This window comes from Rhododendron vialii, chromosome 1a, assembly GCF_030253575.1.
Source record: "Rhododendron vialii isolate Sample 1 chromosome 1a, ASM3025357v1".
Classification (NCBI taxonomy): Eukaryota; Viridiplantae; Streptophyta; class Magnoliopsida; order Ericales; family Ericaceae; genus Rhododendron; species Rhododendron vialii.
Window position 1 is genome coordinate 19,056,397 of NC_080557.1, and position 22,049 is coordinate 19,078,445.

The 22,049-nt window shown below is 38.5% G+C and overlaps 2 protein-coding genes and 1 long non-coding RNA gene across 7 annotated transcripts; 2 read left to right on the top strand and 1 right to left on the bottom strand.

Moving 5' to 3' along the window:
• The first annotated feature begins 1,363 nt into the window (after positions 1-1,363).
• LOC131318682 (eukaryotic translation initiation factor 3 subunit B-like) lies at positions 1,364-8,634 on the top strand. 2 transcript variants are annotated; one of them, XM_058348617.1, is made up of 12 exons: positions 1,392-1,555; positions 1,589-1,725; positions 1,849-2,086; positions 3,341-3,487; positions 4,696-4,824; positions 5,026-5,151; positions 5,244-5,327; positions 5,421-5,539; positions 5,631-5,829; positions 5,924-6,456; positions 6,739-6,847; positions 8,050-8,634. In XM_058348617.1, the coding sequence occupies exons 2-12, from the start codon at positions 1,616-1,618 to the stop codon at positions 8,389-8,391; spliced, it is 2,136 nt and encodes a 711-aa protein (XP_058204600.1). In that variant the 5' UTR covers positions 1,392-1,555; positions 1,589-1,615; the 3' UTR covers positions 8,392-8,634. The 2 variants fall into 2 exon arrangements, with proteins under 2 accessions (XP_058204593.1, XP_058204600.1); XM_058348610.1 differs by having other exon boundaries at positions 1,364-1,725.
• Positions 8,635-9,820: 1,186 nt separating this feature from the next.
• Positions 9,821-10,836, top strand: LOC131318705 (uncharacterized). The gene is made up of 2 exons (XR_009197794.1): positions 9,821-10,428; positions 10,507-10,836. It is a non-coding gene; the product is annotated as an uncharacterized LOC131318705 (long non-coding RNA).
• Positions 10,641-20,765, bottom strand: LOC131318692 (F-box/kelch-repeat protein At3g23880-like). Of its 4 annotated transcripts, none has more exons than XR_009197792.1 (2): positions 20,424-20,765; positions 10,641-10,919 (listed from the first exon to the last, which is right to left on the bottom strand). XR_009197792.1 is itself a non-coding variant. In XM_058348628.1 (2 exons), the coding sequence occupies exon 1, from the start codon at positions 18,595-18,597 to the stop codon at positions 17,416-17,418; it is 1,182 nt and encodes a 393-aa protein (XP_058204611.1). In that variant the 5' UTR covers positions 18,598-20,425; the 3' UTR covers positions 10,641-10,919; positions 17,400-17,415. The 4 variants fall into 4 exon arrangements, 1 of the variants encoding a protein (XP_058204611.1); XR_009197793.1 differs by having other exon boundaries at positions 20,420-20,752; XM_058348628.1 differs by having other exon boundaries at positions 17,400-20,425.
• Positions 20,766-22,049: the final 1,284 nt, after the last annotated feature.

The window sequence follows — 22,049 nt, forward strand, 5'->3', positions numbered from 1 at the left end:
CCTTACGTGCAATATCTAATAAAATACTAACTTTGTAAACGTAAATATAATAAAACTAAGGACTTAAACACCAAGAATATACATTATTGGGTGCTTATCGAAGTTGTTACCAACGATGACGACCATTTACTTGATCTCGAATTTTTGGACTTAATGGAAGATGAAAAAGAAAAAAATGCCACAACGAACCAGTGGATTTTCTGGTCAAGCATACACAAATTTTTTTGTTGGAAAGACACCCTCAAACCATAAAAGACGTTTCCCGTGTCGATGCATATACGTTCAGAGGGTGGTGGCTGAACTTGTTGCTAGAGGACAACTACAATGGGATCATAAAGTTCTTTGCGTAGAGGAGTCCTCGGCTATTTTCATATGTGGCCATTCCCAATGGCATCGATTGGGCGTTGATTGGTTCCAACGCTCCACGGCGACTATAAGCAACCACTTCAAGTGGATGCATCGTCCTCTTTGCAACTTTGCACCATACATCATTCAACCACCTAACCTTCATGTAACGCCGCCCAAAATATTAAACGACGGTAGATATTACCCGTGGTTCCAGGTTATTTAAATAACTGTACTTAAATTATTTCCTTCGCCAATTATTCCCATGACCAAATTATGCCTTATTTTGTAATGATATTTTGTAAAGGATTGTGTTTGAGCTATAAATAGAACTCACATAGAAGCTTCGGTACCGCGTCATAAACACGTTGCGTATTGCGGGAGGAAGTCCACAATAACACAGAATGTTATGACTGCTTGTTCTTTCGACATGAAGTTCACTTTTGCGTTGCACGGTTGGGAAGGAAGCACCAATAATGGACGGAATTGACAACATTAGCGTGTACCAATGAGATGGACTTGATGAAAGCAACAAATGGGGACAAAATGGAAAAACGAAAAAAATAACCCACGCTCACAACCTCCAATTTCCTTGTTTAGATAGGTAGGATATGAGAATTGATTTTCACAATCCCTAAGTCATCCACACTCTTTTTTTTTTTATATCCACTTGAATTTACTATCTCGTCCTTTACTATAAACAAAAAAGAGAGTGGCAAAATCCGCAGTCTTAATTTTTACACTCCCCTAATTGATGTAAACACTCATTTTTTCGTCTTTAACAAAAAAAGGAGTAGCAAAATCCGCAGTCTTAATTTTTACACTTCCCTAATTGATGTAAACACTCATTTTTTCGTCTTTAGCGAGTGAATTTAGAGAACAGTCCTTGAAATTTGTAAAAAGTGTATGCATGCAAGGACTATTACGTAAATTCATCCGTTAAAAGAAGAAAAAAGGAGTGTTCACATCAATTATGCGAGTGTATAAATCAATTTCCTATTATATATACGTGGTTTTGATCTGCTTCGACAAACTGCTGGTAAGTTGTGAACTTGAACCCAAACACGGCCTTATATCTGCAAACCCTAGTGATCAACTTGACAAACAGCAGGAAACAATACAACCACCTCTCTCTCCTCACCCCATCCAAAACCCTAGAACATAATCTCTCTCTCTCTCTCTCTCTCTCTCTCGCTGCAGATTGTGACCGAATAAATACCCTCGTCCGTCTCTTTTCTCTCTCATAATCATAAATAAAGCACAAGGAAAAATGGCGGAAGTGATGGCAATGGAGACCGCCTCTCGCCTTGGAATCGACCTTTCTAACGTTGATTGGGACTCGATACACCTCCCTCCCGGTGAAGACTGCGGCATCTTAAGGTGAAAAATCTGAATCCTAAACCCTATTCATACGTCTACGAATATGTATTCGCTTGATAAATCGCAATAATGCGTCGATAGGTGATTGATTAGTTTTGTTGTACTTTGTGTTGGTGGTGGCAGTGATGATGAGGATCTCAACGAGGGCGATCTCCTCGAATTCGACGGGGGATTCAGTAACATAGTCGTCGTGGATAACATACCAATTGTCCCGACAGAGAAATTTGAGAAGTTGGAAGGAGTGGTTAGGAAAATCTCCAGTCAGATGGGAGTGATAAAGGAAGAAGGACTTTGGATCCCCATTGATCCTGCCTCCCAGAAAACCCTAGGTTGTTGCTTTATCGAATTTAACACTCCTCAGGTACACTTGTTCCTTCCACTTCCCGCCTTCTGTATCAACAATGGTTGGACATATTTTGTAATTATACTGGTTACAGGTTCTATTAGTTTTGCCTGCCAAGTACTCCCCCCATTCCAAAACGATTGTCCTTCCTGCTAAAGGAGAACTGAAAAGTAGTGCATTTTTGTCAACAAGTATTCGTACTTTTTGCCACTAGTTACTAGATATCAATGTGTTCTTTTAATTTATCATAAATTCAATTTTTTTTCTTGACAAAATTGTATTTTTTTGATGTTCTTGTCTTGTAGACCGGACAGGCTTTTTGGGATGGAAGTAGTACTTGATATTTTGAATTTGCATATGTACCAACAGTGACATGCAACGCATGCACAAAAAATCCCTTGTAAATAGCGACAAGAGTGTCCTTTGGACTTGATTGACTTGTGATTTTGATTTTGTCGTTTTTGCTTTTGATTGTATTGAGTTTTGTGTGGGGGAGAAATAGTCGGGTAGGTTTTGACATATTCTCATAACAATTGATATGTGAGGTTTCTCATAAATAGATGATGGGGAATTGGTTGATACTATGGACCACAGATGACTGTACGTTGTAAGTTGTAACAATAAATTAGGCCCGTCAAGAGGTTGGCCCTTTTGGACCTGGTGTTCAAATAGGCTTCATTTCTCATTACTCTTCCCTTTGGATTTCCTCTCCACCATGTTAATAAACTAGCACAAAGCAAAAGATCAAGGGTAAAAATTTACATCTAAGACATTGAGTGATTCTCGAAAATTTGCCTTTTCCAAGCGAGGCACTGATAGGACGCTATGGTAGTTGTTTTAAAATTTGTTGTTCCAATTCTTAAGTACACACTACAGTAGTATGTTTGTTTCACCATATCTCTTGATGGGAAGGAGGTCCACGTTTGTCTATTTGATGAAAGCTGGTTAGTGGCCCTGCTCCAACATAACTTTCATACAATACAAGTACTAAAGTTAGTAGTCACTTGTATATATGAGGGCATTGTAGTCTTCTTGGTCATGGTATAGGCCTTGAATATTACCACAGCAATAGGTCGTGGTATGTTGACCTTTACTGCATCCGGTGATTAATTTACCTTTGGTTATTTATGCTTTTAATTGGAATGCATTTCCATTATTTTAGGTCATGGGCTGACCTTAATTTTGTCATTTTGCAGTTATTTTTCTCTGATTCACTGATACTTGATTGAATATTTGTCATGTGGTTTGATTTACTTTATTTTTGGTTGTTAGGAAGCTGAACTTGCTAAGGAGAAGCTACATAACTACAAGTTGGACAGAGCACATATATGGGCTGTGAACATGTTTGATGACATTGAGAAGTTCATGAATGTTCCAGATGAATGGGCCCCGCCTGAAACCAAGCCATATGTTCCTGGAGTAAGCATATTAATGTGTTCTCTTTTGGCTTTTTTTTCCATGTTCCTTATATTTCCTCCTTTTGTCATTGAGCTCCGAATTTAGATGCACTTGTTTGGCAAATGAGTTACCTTCTAGGATATTAAGTTGGTGAAGATTTATAGCTTTGATAAATCTTAGCTGCTATAGAAGTTGATGCGAACATATTATATAACCCAACCTTAGTTGATTAATTTTACCTTTAAATTATATCTGATTTTCTTGCCCTGTTAATTATACCTGGTAACTAGCTTCATCAAATTTGGATACAAAGTTAGTTTTTGTGACTGTGTATGGATGAGAGAATGAGGGAGAGACATCAGTGGATATAACTGTGTTGATATTTGGACTGGTCTGATTGTCCATTTATATCTGTAGATATTGCTTCAGGTCAGTCTTAGTCATTGGAATCTCCTAGATCTGTTTTTTTCTTTTTTGTTGAATTATGTGGTTCATGTGAACGTGTTTCTTTTTCACTTTATTAGAAAAAAATCAGTATTTCTGTTCCATGTTATACAAGTTCGTGATTTTCCATTTTGATATGTGATTGGATTTATGTGCATAGTTTTCCCTTAGTTGAACAGTTTAGGCACAAAACTAACAAATGCCAAAAAAATATGAATAAGGACAAAACGGGGAGAAAAAAAAACCCAAAAAACTAAGGGGAATAACGGCTAAGTGAAACTTTACTACATTCTTTATTTTGATGAATTGCAAAATAGCAGAAAATGGAAATTGTGGCCATTCCCACTTCTATATAAATGAATTGTACAGATATGTTCTGTTTTAAGAATTTATGTGTTGTAGCTGTCATTGTTGTCATTCTTTACTTCTGCACATATTTCTTATGTTATTAAATGTAACTGTTCTCTAAGGACTGGTCACAAGTGCTCTAGACTTGCTACATATTTTTCTCCTGAAGTGCCTAGTGGGAAGTAGGATCCCGTATGCGAATCGTCCAATGTGGTCATGGGAGTGTCCGGGAACAAGGATTATTTGCATACTTCGTTGAAAGTGGGAATACTAGTGGAAGAACGGATGGTACTCGTAGTAACTAGTCACAATCCACCATTTTCTCTTAAACTTGCCCACACTTGTGTTTCTCCCCTTGTACGCGCATACTGGCCTGCAGAATGTATTTTGAGTTTTCTGTTTCTAACTCTTGTTTGTATGCTTGTATGGCTTTACAGGAAAATCTGCAGCACTGGCTGACTGATGAGAAGGCTAGAGATCAGTTTGTTATTCGTTCTGGTTCAGACACTGAAGTTTTGTGGAATGATGCGAGACATTTGAAGCCTGATCCTGTCTACAAACGCCAAGTGAGTTGCTATCATCACTTAGTTTTGTCTTAATGATCCACCGTGTCTCCTGGAAAAGAAGTTCATCCCACAGTTAGGAATTGGTTGGCTGCCCTAACCATTATTTTCCTTGTTGGAACTGATAAATTAACGGCTTTTCCTTCTCTTGTAATTCTTGTTGTTTGGTTATAAAAAGTGATATCATGCATCCTTTCTTGGCAGTTTTGGACGGAAAGTTTTGTGCAATGGTCCCCTCTAGGAACTTACTTGGCTACAGTTCATAGACAGGGAGCTGCTGTTTGGGGCGGTGCTAGCTTCAACCGGCTTATGCGTTATTCTCATCCCCAGGTTATTTTTCATAATTGTTTTAGTATTCTATACTCTGCCTTTTATATTTTCAGTTTTGGATTGATGCATAGCTTTTGTGTTATTGACTGCAGGTAAAGTTAATAGATTTCTCTCCTGGTGAGAGATTTTTGGTGACTTACAGCAGCCATGAACCAAGCAATCCTCGTGATACTCATGTAAGATTTTCTAATCCTCCGCTACTATTCTTATTGTAATTTTGACAAAGAATTGTTTCCTTGAGGCACCCCTAATGTGAGTTCATATTCTAGAGGGTGGTTTTAAATATCTTCGATGTGAGAACCGGAAAAGTGATGAGAGATTTCAAGGGAAGTGCAGATGAGTTTGCAGTTGGAGGTGCAGTAAGCGGCGTTTCCTGGCCTGTTTTCAGGTGCATTCAATAGATCATTGATTTGTATGGATGCTTTGTGGCTATTGTTATTCGTACTTGTCTCATGTATGAGTATCACTGTCATTTGCAGATGGGGTGGCGGAAAAGAGGATAAGTATTTTGCCCGAATTGGTAAAAGTGTCATCTCTGTCTATGAAACAGATACCTTTACTCTTATTGACAAGAAATCCATAAAGGTTGAAAACGTTATGGACATTAGTTGGTCGCCTACTGATCCCATTCTTGCACTCTTTGTTCCTGAACTTGGAGGAGGAAACCAACCTGCAAGGGTGAGTCTAGCTGTTTCATTTCCATATTCCTTTTCTTTCTTTTTTTACTTTCTTTGAATAGTGGAAGTTTATTAACTTGGCATGCTTTTCTCAGGTGAGTCTTATTCAAATCCCTGGCAAAGAGGAGTTGAGGCAGAAGAATCTTTTCAGTGTTAGTGATTGCAAAATGTATTGGCAAAGCAATGGAGAGTACCTTGCTGTGAAGGTTGACCGGTATACAAAAACTAAGAAGAGCACATACACCGGCTTTGAGCTTTTCCGCATCAAGGAACGGGACATACCCATTGAGGTTTTGGAGCTAGAGAACAAAAATGACAAGATTATTGCATTTGCTTGGGAACCAAAGGGCCACAGATTCGCTGTCATTCACGGTGACAGCCCTAAGCCTGACATTAGTTTCTACTCCATGCGTAGCACTCATAATTCTGGCCGGGTTTCAAAGCTGACAACTCTTAAGGGAAAGCAGGCTAATGCTCTGTATTGGTCGCCAGCTGGACGTTTCATCTTACTGGCAGGGTTGAAGGGCTTCAATGGACAGTTGGAGTTCTACAATGTCGATGAGCTTGAAACCATGGCAACATCTGAGCATTTTATGGCAACGGATATTGAATGGGATCCAACTGGAAGGTAATTTCTGGGAAGAATTTGGTTAGGATTATGTTGGAGCTGATGAAAGTCAATTGGCAAGTAGTTGGGGCTTGGTCAAAAACTTGCTTATGATTTGAAGTGAACTGAAGCTTATCAGTTTTCTGCCCTAGTATTTCCTTAGCTTTCAATAAACAGTTCTCTTGAAAGAACATAGAATCCTTGCTTTATTTTCTGACATACATGTGGAGATAGAATCCTTGTTTTATTTCTGAAATAAATTCATCTAATTGTCTTTTTAAGGTCATCTGCTTGTGATTTCAGGTATGTTGCAACTTCAGTTACTTCGGTTCACGAGATGGAAAATGGTTTCAACATCTGGTCTTTTAATGGCAAGCTTCTATATCGCATACTAAAGGATCACTTCTTTCAAGTAAGATTCGATGCTTTTGGGGAAAAAAAAAGAGTGATCTTATTGTGCAACGTTTATCCTTTGGGGTTGTAGATAGAGTAATTAGTAATACATGACTGCCTTAGATTTGCTTAGGATATTGCTTTACCAGATTTACTGATATGGCTTTGCAAGCTGATTTGATAGGTTTTATCATGTAGCCAACCCCAATGCTTGTGCTGGCTTTGGTTGAATTACTTTGTTCTCACATTGATCAATAGCGAAAGAAACATTCTATCGTGTCATGGTTTCATTTAACTGCTGCATGTGCTGCTGCTTGTAATGACATATTAATTGTGAAAATCGAATGGTGTGAATCAAATGGTCCTGGATGTCTTCATGACCCTGTAGATTTACCTTAGGTAAAAATGGATCTCATTATATAATGGACGAGTAACATAAGTAAATCGAATTGTCGCTAGTAGACTATATAGAGATTCTATGGGTGGAGATATCAGATATCTACAGTTTTAAGGTCCTACTCTTGTGTAAAATGCTATGATCTAACACCTTTCATAGTAACTTTGTCAAATTTGTACGACGCTAGCAGGAATTGCAATAATGTTTTTGAAACGAAAACAAAACAATCACTGGCGTGGTTACGTCATCAGTTTGCTATTTTCGAAAATTTGGGAACCTGAATTTTGGCTGGAGGTCATGGGGGAGACGGGAGACAGAAAAGCAAGGGAAAAGTATTACTTGCTGTTGAGGAAATGAAAGAGTTGTCATGTGGGGAATCCCTCACATAAAAAAAGGAGGATTGGAAAGCCAGTGGACCAGTCCAGACCACTCCTCACTTAAACATGCTTTTGTTTCCGGTTAGCAGATTTTCTTAAAACAATGACTAGATAACGGAAGATGTTACTAAGCACCTAAAATGTTGATCTTGTATTTGTAGAAGTTCTGAACATCTTGCTGGGCTAAGTAATTATGATCTCTTCTGCATCATGTAGGCAACAAGGATTAAAATTTCATTTTGGTGTGTTATTTTGGCAAGCAAAGAGACAGAATCATTTCGGAACGTGTTTCACCAATCTGCTGTCTTTTATTACAAACAGTGAAAGTACTTAATTTCACTAGTGTTCCACTTCAGTCTCTTAGGAACGAAAACGAAAATTTAGTTTCTAGGTAGTCAAATAGGACATGGCCTAACTATGGTATGTTTTTTGTGTTGATCATTGCAGTTCCTGTGGCGTCCAAGGCCACCATCCTTCTTGAGCCCAGAGAAGGAGGAGGAGATTGCCAAGAACCTGAAGAAGTACAGCAAGAAGTATGAAGCAGAGGACCAAGATGTGTCGCTGCTGTTGAGCGAGCAGGACCGTGAGAAGAGGAAGATGTTGAAGGAAGAATGGGAGAGATGGGTTTTGGAGTGGAAGCGATTCCACGAAGAAGAGAAATCAGACAGGCAGTGGCTTAGGGACGGAGAAGCCAGTGACGAAGAAGAGGAATATGAGGCAAAGGAAGTCGAGGTTGAAGAGTTTCTTGATGTTTCGGAGGAGGTTCTATTCGACTTTGGGCAGGAGTGAGTTGATAGACGAAACACTCCCTAACATAGTTTGCAGAGCAACACTCTCCAGCTTACATTTTTGTTTAAAACATGAAATATTGTCTTGAGGAATTTTGTTCATTCACCGAGATCATGAATATGTGGTGTTTGTTATCTGGTGTGTTGTAATGCTTTACTGGAGCAACTTTCTAAGTTTCTAGATCCTGGATTGTTGGATATGTTATTCTTAGTTAAATTGTTATATTTAGCTGGTTAAACCCAAGTAGTAACCGAAATGATTTGATTGAGAGCTTGGGCAAAATACTATGACCCCATTCGTTTAAGGATTTTGGATTTTGGATTCTAATCATTATTCTATTTTTTTCTAATCATTACTCTTATTTTTATCTCTCTCTATCTAATTATTACTCTATTTTTATCCACGTTCATTACCTAGCAATCCAAATCCAAAATTCCAAAACGAACGGGATCGTACGTGTTAAGTGTTGTGTACTTTCTCAAACGAAAAATTGATGCGTTAAGTTGTTCATAAAAGAGAAACCGCAGTTCTGATTATGAGAATTGAAAGTACTACTACTACTATCTTTCTTCTAACATGGAGCAATGTATATCATGATTCTTTGATGGAGTATATGATAATCAATATCGCCCTTCAATAGTAGCGAGCTGTTTTATTCCACCGTATTGGTCCCTCTTGCAACTTGAACGCGAAAACCACAAGACCATATTACCTAATTGGCTGAAGCTTCTTCCAGGGCCCAATGTTCACGATCGAACAAACATTCAATGTCCAAAGGGAGTGGAAGTAGCCCCAAGGGTTAGTCCAGTTAGTTGGTGGGTTCGTTCTACACACAATTGGTCAGATGAATTTTAGAGTCAGGCTGCAAAAAAGTTGTCTTTGACCAAACCAGAGGGGATTAATCGAGGTGCGCATAAGCTGACTCAGACAATGACTGTGAAACCGAAATAAAAAAGGGAGTGGAATTTGGTTAAAGCTTACCTAATTGTAGTATCACGCATGGATAGAACTGTGTCCTGAAAAAAGGTATGCAATTATAGGATGCTCTTAATGTCCAGTAATTAAATAGTACGGGCACTTACTTAGCTGACGTTTGACCTTATTATAACCGGCTAACTTCATATGACGACTCCACCTCCAGTCTCCATTTATTTGACATTTTTCCGCTGTTATGGACATTATTTTATTTGAGATGATTTTGAAAACTGGAGAATTTCTGAGCATTACTATTGAATCGATTAAAATGCACAATTGTCGAAAAACGACAGAAATGGGGACATAGAGTCCGGTAATTAGCAAGCAACAACGTAGTTATTCAAAGGAAAATGATTTTCATACTCCCCTTTTAACCATCCACGTTCCTTTTTTTTGTTTCTATCCACATGAATTTACAATATTGTCTTCGAATGTGTGGAAAAAATGTATTAAATAAAGGGCAAAATAATAAATTCAAGTGAATAAAATAAAAAAAGGGAGTGTGTATTGTAAAAAGGAGAGTGTGAAAATCAATTTCCTTATTCAAATCCTTAGTGAAGGCACAACCAACTTCTGGAACGTACGACAAAGGCAAGGTAAAGCAGAGAGCAGCTCCCAAACTGAAGGAGCTATGCATTGCTTTCCATCATAGCAGCAGCTGCATTGCTTAGTAGAAGGAACTAAGGAATAGGATAGGGGATAGGGTAGCATACTTCAGAATCTTTGTTGTCTCTTGAAAGTTAGGTGAACCGTATGGCGGCTGGAAAGACAGATTAGAACCTTCTCGTAGATGGTGTCAGTGAGAGCAGTTTGAGTATATCCCCATTGACCTTTTGTAGATAGAATCTTCAATGAGTGGAAACAAGCAACCAAGTACTGAGTACTGCAGCCGCTGCTATGAAGGAAAGCAACGCATAGCTAATGACAGAAAACTTCACCACGTTTTAGGTCAAAATGATCAGAAATAATCACCCCAGAGCAGATGGAAGTACATTCATACTCCTGTGAATCCTTGGTAGCTAATCCAATTTAAGAGTCACAAGAAATGCAGAAGAGATGAACGTAAAAAGAAGTTACGACTGTGATCAAAATAAAACATGATCTAGCCTTCGCTTAAAACAATTACCGTTGAAATAACAGCCAAAATGAATGCAAGGGTAGGAAATTATATGCATCCACAGATTAACTTTTCAGATTGGGTGAAGGTGATCAAGAATCCTCAACCTTTTCCTCACAACGAAAAACGAATATAAAGATTCAAACTCCAAACCAAATTAACAAAATAGGTTAATATTTAAAACTGTAATACTTCATTATTCAGCTGCAACCTGAGTTTAAAACTCCCTCATATAAAGGTTCCAAATTAACAAAATAGGTTCATGATAAAAATTGCAGTACTTCATTATTCAGTTGCAACCTGCATAAACTCTCTCTCTCTCTCTTGCCATCGGTTTGGGTTGAATCTCTCTCTCTCAAGCCATCGGTTCGGATTGAATGATTAGATCAGTGATCAGATAAACTGGAGCAGTTATAATGCAACACCACACCGCATGCTGCAGAATGTACACAGAGAGAGAGAGAAATTAGAACACAAAGACATCTGTCAATTACTTATTATGGTTTTAGAGAAATGATTTTTCAAACCACCAAACTGCATAACAAATCAAAATGGGGAATAGATAACGTGGCTGAGAATATACCATTCTTGATCCATTTATCTACAAGGAAATTGCTAACAAAACTTAGTGGACCCCATACACACACATACACACAGCGCACGGTGGCAGAGCCAAGAGTTAACGTTAGTGGGGCCTCTTTTAAACACACTTCAACCAAAAAAATTCACAGTAAGCAATGTCAAAATAATAAAAGAACATTTGTGCTGAAAATAATAAAAAAGCTAACTATTTCCTACAAAAGTTAGTAATTACATAAACAAAAATGCTACTTGCACAACCGTTGTGTTGGTTGTGTGCGTAATTCTGACCGTCCAGATGTATTTGGACGGTCTAGATTTTAAAAAAACCCTTCCAAGAAAAAGTTGAACTTTTATGGGGAAGAGTTTGAACGAATCCTGACCATTTATTACAGCAATGGACGGTTAGAGATTAGTTGTGTGTTGTGTTTTACACAACCGTTGTGTGTGTAGCACTTTTGTTACATAAATTCTCAAAACAAAACCAATTACTTGAATTGTCTTAGGGGATCAAGTCTAAGAGCAATTCAAGACACAATAATCAAAAATTTCAAAATTGAAAGATTCAACCCCACACTACCCCCCCCCCTTATGTTATCCGTAAACCACCAAATTCGTATTGTATGTCAGTAGTATCGATATAGACAAGAAACAAGATTACTGTCCCAATTGTAGTTAATTGATATAAAATGCATATAGCCCATGGTTTAGCCACTTTTGAATCCGAGCATTATGAATTAGAGACTATCAAATGGTAACTGGTGGCTATTTTACGCATTAGACTTCTCATAGCGCTAGTGTAGTGGAATTGTTGTTGTATCTGAAACAAAGTTGAGAATGAACTTTTATACAAAATGTATTAAAGTGACTGAACAAAGAATAATTTATGAAAACCCCATTTATAAGGAAAAATGCAAAACCTAGAAGGAAAAAAAAAACAAAAAATAAAGAAAGAAAGAAGAATTCAGTTAGGCCCCGGGCCCTGGGCCTAGAGTGCCTCAGCCACTACGGTCACTGGCGACACCATAGCTAAGCTAGTGGGGTCGGCCGACCCATGGCAAAAAATTAATATGCTACAAGTAGTATGCTATAGAAATTGGTTGGCCAGTATATGAACCCATTACCAATTTTTATGACCCCACTCTTGCAACAAATTCAAGGTATAAGCGCACCTCGACTAATTCATGGGAACCCAATCCCATCGTCCACTAAGACAGGGTCCAATTAAAGTTAAAACAATACTCCGTGTGTTCAAACCCATAAGAGTTGATAGTGCCTGTGAAGTTTCGAACATGAGGCCTAACGTTTCAAACCTAAGCCCGATTAAAGCCAGGGCAATGCCCGGAGGATCTAACCCGTTGATATAACATGAGAGGTTTCGAACGTGAGGTTTTAGGAAGGGGACAATACATTGTTTTGTTTTCCAAAAAATAAGCAAGAAAATTGCATCGCCTTAAAATTGTTTGAGATAATTTAAAGTGCAATTTTTTGAAGATTGAATTGGCCAATAATTAACAATGTTAGACATTGGTTGAATGTGAGTCAAACTTCAGAGAATTTCCGACCCCATGAACTAATATTCCTAGAGTCGCCACTGAGTCTGCGGTCGCGTATTTTTTCTCTTAAGAAAGCAAACAATCGAAAACATTGAGTAATCAACAGTCAAACAATGCCAGTGGGATCAAAAAAGAGAAGGAAAAACAATTTCAAAGACCTATAATTATAAGAGATATACAAATTAAACTACATTGGAATTCCCAAACATATAGCAGAAAACATATAACAGAAGAGCTGAATTGAAATAAAAGGTGACCAAGTGAATTGCTTGTAGTACATCATTACCAAATTGTACTAGCAGGAAAACAAAAACAACAGGCGAAGTAACAAAATGCTGCTGCTCTTACACAGATTGCAAGAAGCAGCACAAAAGAGACCAACAGTTCCAACCTGCATCACTCAAATTGTGGTGCAGAACAATCAGGCAAAGCTAATTAAAGGCACAAGATATTAATATTAAGAGATCACTTCTCACTTATCTTCCCTCTCAACTCCACTATCTTGCTTTTATTAGTTCTTGAAAAAATTCTACACCCTAACAGCATATCAATAGATAGACCTTAAACAATTCAAACAACTCTCTCTCTCTCTCTCTCAACAATTCAACCCTCCCCCCCCCCCCCCCCCCCCCCCCCTCTTTTTCTTTCTCCTCTCTCCCTTTCTCCTCTCCCTAGGTTTTCTGCGCCTCTTTCCCTTCCGTGACGGTCCATTTGCCTTCCATTCCACTTCGTTCTAGCTCGTCTCGCCAGAATCACCCGTCGGATCTTTCTCCTGGGTAGATCCGGTTCAAGTCTTGGGGCCTAATGGCTAGGTGGTGGTTTTGGCAGCGTGCGCTTGAGCGTTTCTGTGTTTCGGACGGTGGATTTCCCACCGGATTCTCCCTTGGTTGGATCTGGTCTATGGCTTAACGGCGTTGGGTTTTCACGCAGCTTTCAGGTTCATCCCATCCTCCTCCGGTCATTGGTTGTTTTGCTCTGTCCATGGTTTTCTGGCGTGATTGGTGTTTTGGGCACGAGTGTGCGTCACCGTTGGCGATGGTGGGTGCTGTTGGTGGTGGTCTGTGGTGGGTATGAGCCTTGGACGGCGGTTGTTTTCTTTCAGGGCAGCGGCAGTGGCCAGAGTTTTGGTTTTGGGGTTGTGCTGTCCGAGGCTGTCGAGGCAGGGGTTGTCGGCGGCTGTGGAGGGGGTGTCGTTGCTTAGGGTTAGGAGTTTCTGTTAGGTTTGGGTCTTTGCCCCTTTGTTTGGGACGGGTCTTTTTTGGGTGTTTGTTGGTGTCTCACCAACATTTGGGTGTTTTATTTCTTTGTTTTCTAAAAAAAATGTGAGGTGAGGTGTATCTAAAAAAAATGTGAGGTGAGGTGAGGTGTAGTGATAGCCTAATAGGTGAGGTACTACCGTTTGTGCATGATGCTTCCTGGTGTATCACTACATGGGATTCTATTTTGTATCATTAAAGCCTAATAGGTGAGGTACTACCGTTTGTGCATGATGCTTCCTGGTGTATCACTACATGGGATTCTATTTTGAATCATTTTTAATGATATGGAATCCTTTCTTTGTTGATAAAAAAATAAAAAACTAAAAAACAGCATATCAACAGATTGAAATAATTCAAGGACTCTCATATAGCATGGGAAAAAAAATCTTTTGCAGCTATTGGAAGCCTAGTAAGTTTGGGTTTCAAGAAATAAAAAATGAAAATGTGGCCCAGCTAAATTACGGGAAAACCTACCATAAGATAAACTAGAAGTACGAATGAGAAAGAGATATAGACTACAAGGACCAACTGCGAATAATTGATGAAAGCGACACAACTGCAATGACTTCGATTCGAATGTTTCCAAAGAATGTTGAGCCGGGTATGTAAGCAATGTACCAAGAGGAACTTAAAAGAAGGGCTTTTGGTTCTTTGCACCCTGTTTTGGTCTTGCAGCTATTTACATATACAAAATAAATATTTTGTTAACAGAAACATACATACAAAATAAAAACAGGTCAACCACCTCACATACCCGATAGGCCGATATTGCACAACCGTAATAAGGAACGGAAACAAAGAAAAGCTATTTCATAATGTAGGACACAAGTTGATGGGGAGCAAGAGGGATCACTTCACAGGTTATTTGAGTTCGATCCTGGTGGATGTTTATCTCCTAAGGACCTAAGCTTTCTTCTTTTGGGCCCATATTGTGTCTCCTGCCCAAAACATTTTCTGACGTCTTTTGCTCTCCATCGGTGCGCGTCTCCGGTGGCAATGATAGACGCCTCTTCCCAATTGTCTTTGAGTTGAGCAACACTTCCAACTCTTTTTTTTTTTTGATAAGTAACAATGGTTCAATAGTTGTAACACCCTCCCAATTAACCACAATTGTAAGACATAAGCAACACTTCTAACTCACAGCAGTTGATTTTCTCTAAACAAGGGAACTGATGGGGAACAAAAGGGATCACTAAATGGGTTATTCGCGTTTGATCCTGAAGTATGTTTATCTCTTTAGATGTTAGTATGCCTATAAGAATATTGTTTAGTAGATAAAGTTGTTATTTGAATTGTATCCATTAGCAAATATTTTTAGGATATCCTCATCTTTATTTGTAGTTTCCATGTGTAAGAGCCTCTTTTAAAGGACTCTAAATTGTTCTTGGAGTTGACGAAATGCAATTGTTTTCTCTTAGATTAGTAGTGGTGTGGATGCCATTATGACCCTAGATGTGAATTTCTAGGGTTCCTAAGGTGCAGATTCCAAACGGCTTTACCTTTTTTTAATTTATTTAATCCTCATGCATCACAAATACCTCAAAACTACAAAACACATACCCAAGAACCTTTAAGTAATACTGCAAGACATTACCATTCCTTCCTCAGTTTGGAATTCGGAGAGAGAAGGTCCATAATAACATTATACAGAGCGCCACACAAGTCACTAAAAGAAGCACCGAGGAAGTGAAGTTGTCTACAAAGCTTTGCTTCCCCTTGTTACTTATTATTTTCTTGCCCTTGTGTTCCATAGCCAACTTACGCATACTAGTACAAGTGTTTTAAATTGTAAGGACTTCCTATTCATATAAACGATGCTAAAGGGATTACATGAATTTAAGGGCAATTCTTCAGCTGGAATAACAATCATGGCAAGCCTCATGGTTTCATGTTGAAGGACAACTCGATAAAACATAATATAGTTTTTTATCCTCTCACACATACATCTCAACATCCTTGTTTCAAACACTCATTCTGAAGAGAACGCATCATTCAAACTACCAAGCATCCTACAACATGTAGCATCTACAACCTCATAGCACATTCAAGAAAAAATTGATCTAGGTTTAGCATTTTTTAGGCAACGAGCAATACGCTAGACAAGCTCACCTCAGAAACACCCCCCCCCCCCCCCCGCCCCCCCTCCCCCCCCCCCCCCCCCCTCTTGTCTCCTTAACCTCCAAATGTTTCTTTACAGTTATAGCTCCTCTAGTCCAGCTATAACTTCTAAGTTCTAAGTCAGGGCTATATTGGTAGTTCACCAAGCAGAAGAACAATATAATCTTTCAAAATTATGTGATTATGATGAAAACTTTGCCTTGATCTACTGAAGCACTAAGAGATTTCCCCCTATCTAATAGATTTGTGATAACCCTCCCTACTTCTCATACATGGGTAGTCATTGGATACTCCCACAGTACACCATGTGGTATTGTGGTCCCAACAAATCACGCCGTGATAAGTTTAACGGGTAGGACATGATGACACACTATTGTTAGTTGACATGGTACTCCGGGACTCCTAACAATTATCCCTTGTACATTAGCCGGATAACCAATCAATTTTACTTGTGTCCTCTAGAGAGAAAAAAAAAACGTGGAATCACTCTATAAACACTGCTTCGCAACCTACGACTCAAAAAGTATGAACATCAGAGGCAGTTGATATTCAGTAGGGATCTATATAACAACTTCTAATTCCATGCAGAAATAAGCCAAAAGAGGAACCAAGCCAGTAAGAAATAGGCCATTCATGAGTTTCTACAATTCCAAGGGAACATAATGTGCACTCATATCTCAAGGAATTTACATAATATGCACTCTTTATACACAAACAGGGCTACTCCAACTAATAACCCTTCTTTCACAACTCCACTGTGTCTCAATACGTTGCCGAAGCTATTTCTCAATTCTCATTTAAATCCACATAAAAAATATTATGAAACTTCATACCAAACTGAAGCACACAACGGAATAGGTCAATAGCTCATGCCAGGCCTAATACTCTACAATAGTTGCAGTTGCCTGGCCTCCTCCCTATGTATGCACTTTATGTTCAGAGGATATGTTTTCTAGAGAGAACATACAACAAAATGCAGCCGTAGTTATTTCTTCATGCATGTGAAAAGCACTCTAAAATAATCATAAACTGATCTCCTGTAGCGTACACCTTTGAATTTATAATTGCTGGTTTCTGATCGTACTCACCTGGTCATTGCTACTTCTACTTAAATGCCTAGAAGATAAGGAAAAGTTGCGAATAAGGATTTTGTGGCAGATTGATTGCGGCCAGTTCTTTTCATGTATCATCTTTTATGGCTTTGGCTAAGGACTATTGATTGCTTACAATGTCCCTGTTGCTTGATTACGAAGATAAACCTCAAAGGGCATTAAAGAATGAAGTATTGCTCTTTAATTATGTTTTCACGACTATGAAGTGCATAATCAACATTAAATAACAGAAGATACGGGATACAAACAACAAAAGAGAAACAACAAAGAATATAACCAGGTTTTGTAGTACCTTTTCTTCTCATTCCTTACTGATTAAGGCCAGTTGGCACCTTCATAAAAGCATTAGGCGAAACTAGGCTCTCTACATAGATGTCTGCTTGGTCAAAAATATGAGTTACATGACTTAAAGGGTACTTGAATGTATGCTCTATGGAATCATAAATGCCAAATACCCCGTCATTATTTACCAAAAACACACCATCCTTCAAGCACCACAATGGCTCTGGATATTGAAAAGGACCGTGTCCCGGCCAGTATGGCATACTGAACAATTTAGTCCATGACTCTTTAATGCCATATTCATTCATTGACCACAGATCAACAGAACAATAAGCATCCTCACAAACAATACAGAGGCGACCTCTCAAAGCAATGATAGATAAATCATGAACCTCTGACTCATAATTAGGTTGGGGAACTTCCCTGTATGTCTCCTCCGATAAATCAAGGGTTGTGATTAACCAAGAGTGACTGCTAGGATTGGTTGCAGCCCAATGTATTGATCCATTCACAAGTTTACCTGCTTCCACAAAATAATTAGTAATCAATTGGCTGGGGAAATCCCCAATCCTCCTCCATAAATCTTTCCTTAAGGAATAAACCTCTACTTCATGTCGACCTTCAACAAAAGCAACCCTAACCACCTTGTAGTCATCATTGGGGGAGTCATATCCAAAACCAAAAGAAGTGCCAACAACAAATTCTTTCCCGAAAGCTGACAAAGCGTGGGTTTCCCTGGTGGATGGATTCCATATGTAAAAGGTATCAACCAGTTCCCAAAAGTAAATACATACCAGGCCGTTACATGATCCCACAATACTACCATACTGGGGCGTCTTGAATGGGTATCCGAGTTCCACCTCAAAGCCATATGGTTCATGAAAAAGCGAATACAGAGAGTACGATTTGAAATCCTGATACGGGTTTTGGACAATGATCCTCCATGGGTTAATGGTGTCACCCATAGTTACAAAACCGAGATGTTTTTTCACAAATTGTGGACTAGATATCATGGTTTGCCAAGATTTGCATACGCTTTTGAACCGAATCAAGGAATTGACAGGTAATCGCAAAAGAATCTCAAGGATCAGTTCCAAAGGGAGATCAGGCAATTTCAGTGAACGTTCATCTATAGCGGGTGATAATTGTTTTTTCCGACTTTGTTTAGGTGATAGATGGGTTGTGGAATGGCTGCTTTCACCGGCCATGAATCGTGATGGCAAAGATATAGTGAAGGAAATAGTAGATTTAGTGATTTAGGGTTTTATTTTGAGATTTTCTAAAATAGAATAGGAAAGATAAGTAGGAAAAGGGAAGATGGATCCAAGTGTCTCTAACATAGGGTTGGAGTTTTAGCAACTTCCTGGCACCTAGAAATAGCCAAGCGCGTTTACTCTCTAGTTGTCCATTAAGCAAACATACGTGTAGCTTGTATTTACCTACATCTACGAAGTCAGCTTGGTTCGTCTACAACTTCAGAGTATTATGGTAGGTTAGTCCAACACCAATATTGACGTCTTATCATAATTACCACAAAAGTAATTCCGATAAAATGTAGTAAAATTGAACAAACTAGTTTAATAAAGGAGTTATATGAATCGAATATACGCATTGTGTTAATTTAGTTTCTTTCCCTAATTGCCACACTAAAAAGAGAATGTACAATGCACACAGGTTCATCATCACTCCAACAAAATAGACTAAGAGTGATGATACATAGAAACTTCTCTAGTCTAGGTTTGTAGTGTCTAAAAAACTCATCGAGTCTAGAAGAAAAATTTAGAAAAACCCAATATCATAAAAATTAAAATAGTGATGTAGGTACATCATACACGAGGCTCTCTATGTGGCGGACCTAAAATTTGCCAGTTTAGCTCCGTTGGGATGCTACATAGACATCTCCAACAATCATGACATCATGTATCGGTCCCCATGAGATGACACATGTATCAACAAAGCAATTCCACATAATCCACCCAAGGGCCGATCCAAGGAAAACATTGAGCCAAAAGTCATGGACTCTGCCGAGACATCTCCTACCCCACTAAACCAACACATGCCCAAGCACCCATTTTGGCTTGGTAAGAAAACCCCAACTCGAGCTCACTGCCTTCTCTGCTTAAGATGACACACTCGATCTTTCTAACTCAGCTACGCATTTCACCCCCGACCCGAGCACGTGTCCATCTCTTGGTCATTCTACCAAATCTCCGGAGTGCCGGACCAAGTGACTAACTTTATTTAGTACAATTGCCATATTCTTGGTAAATTAAGCATAACACCGTCCATATAAGCATACAGTGTAAGATAAATTAAACACATACCGGTATAGGCAGCGGAAATAAGATCGAACTATTCTCTAGCCATTGTTGTTCAAGTCGTACACCGAACACACACGCACTAGATTTAGGTGTCTTCTAACCTATGCATGTCTTGAGTGCGTTGAGTGATGGATGTCATCGGCTTATATAGATACTAGGTTAGGTACTCTATATCTTCTAAGAAAACCTTATAGTTTCCCTCCATCATGGAAACTAAACTCACAAATAATGGAGATATTGGAGAGCCAAAAGCTTCCCGTAACCCCCACTAGTATAATGAATTAAACCACGATACACTAGTATAATTATGTAACCATCACTTCTGGTGATGTAGATACACTAGTGTAATGAATCATACGTAGTAAATTAAACCCTCAAAGAACCATCACTTAAATCATGATGGAAGTGGGCAATAAACAAACTCGCCACTCAATTTGTCTAAGTGGGTCATTACAACTCTTAACAAGAGTTATTCTAACATACATCTCATACATAAAAACCCCACTATTAGCACGGAATTTCATAAGAAAAATAGGTAATGGAGCCTCCTGGAATATAACAAGCTTTCCAAACTACCGAGTAAAACTCGTTTCCTGAACACCATTATTATCAATGGTACCGTACGTACACGAAAAGAAAGCGTAGAGAATTATCAACGAAAATGAGATGGAGTAATAGAAAGATATAGCAATGTAATCCCGCCGTTTACCTACCTATCTGCGCCATTCTTCTTCAAAATTTTCTTTTTTTCTGATATTGTCGGCGCCGGCGCTAATCGCATCGCTGGGATTTGGTAAAATTTTTGGATCTCCACATTTATAGCTTCTAGCCCCATCCATTCAAGAGGCCGCCGTGATGTGAATCATAAAGATCGCTGCGGCCTGTGAAAAAATATTGAGTTCATGTGGCCTAATCTCATCACGGGGTTTGTATCGAATTTCTGCCATCTTTTACTCCTACTTATTACTATGTGTTTGTGCTCAACATGGGTGAGAGAAAAGGGGAGGAATTCGGTCCAACCAGGGGTGATAAAACAATAGCCAAGCAAGTAGTTTAACAAGTTTGGTTTGATAAAGTTTTAATTTGAGCTTAACTTATTTACGAGGTGAGTCGATCTCAAATGGGCCTCAATTAAGCTAAATATGAATTGATTTCAAATAGTTTGAATTTTTTTATACATAATAAGCCGAACGAGCCAAGCAAGTAGTTGATTAAGTTTGGTTTTATAACTTAACGAACTTCAAAAATATGTTTGAGTCTAACTTGTTTATGAGACGAGTCGATCTCAAATAATGTTCTGAGTAGTAGCTTGTTCGAGCTTGACTTGAAATCTTAACGGGCTTCAAAAAAATGTTCTGAGCTTTGTTTGTTTATCTAACAAACTAATATTGAACAAGCTTTTAACGAACGAACGGAAGCTCAACTCGGTAGCGCCAATCTCGTACTAAATATTTACCTATTGCCACTGGTAATTTAGTAACTCCACACCAAAATTTACTAGCGCTGCACCACATTTTCTTCTGTGTATAAAACATATATATATATATATATATATATATATATATATATATATTTGATGCGTAATTGTAAATATGAATTTTTAACAGAGTTACTTTGTGGGTTGATCCCACTGTAATGGATGGGTCGCGTTGAGTATAGATAATAACGACCGAGCTAAGTGGCGTATAAACTAATTAATTAATGACACATTAAAGAATGATTTGCAGATTAATATTTATAATTCACCCAAACTCAACCTATTAACTAGTACCTGTTTGGAACCCCACCTTTTGGTTCCCTTCTATGCCCATTGCCCATGCATTCTATTTATCACAAACGAGGACAGAGAATAGCATTAGCTGGTACTCCAAATTTCTAAATTTTTTGACATTAGCATTGAAACGAAAGAGACCCATATATGTTGAATCTTAGCTGGTACTCCAAGTTTCTAAAATTTTTGGCATTAGCATTAAAACGAAAGAGACCCATATATGTTGAATCTCAGTTGGTACTCCAAATTTCTATATCATCTGATTTTGAATTTGGACTAACTTGTTACTATTACAGAAATTATGTGTCCTTTGTCTTTCCTTATCATTGTGATCCATTAGAGAAGGTAGAACAAGAAAACAAGGTTTTCAATGTCGATGCGAAAGATGAGCTTTGAGCATATGCATACCCCGACTTAGAGCATCTCCAATGGGAATTGAAAATACCTATGGATAGATAGTCATTTTAGCATCAAAAAATTGTTAAAAGTTAACTTTCCCTCCATCTTTGCCGAGCAAAAAACAACTTTCCCTCCATCTTATTTTTCTCCCAACTTAATTCAACTACTA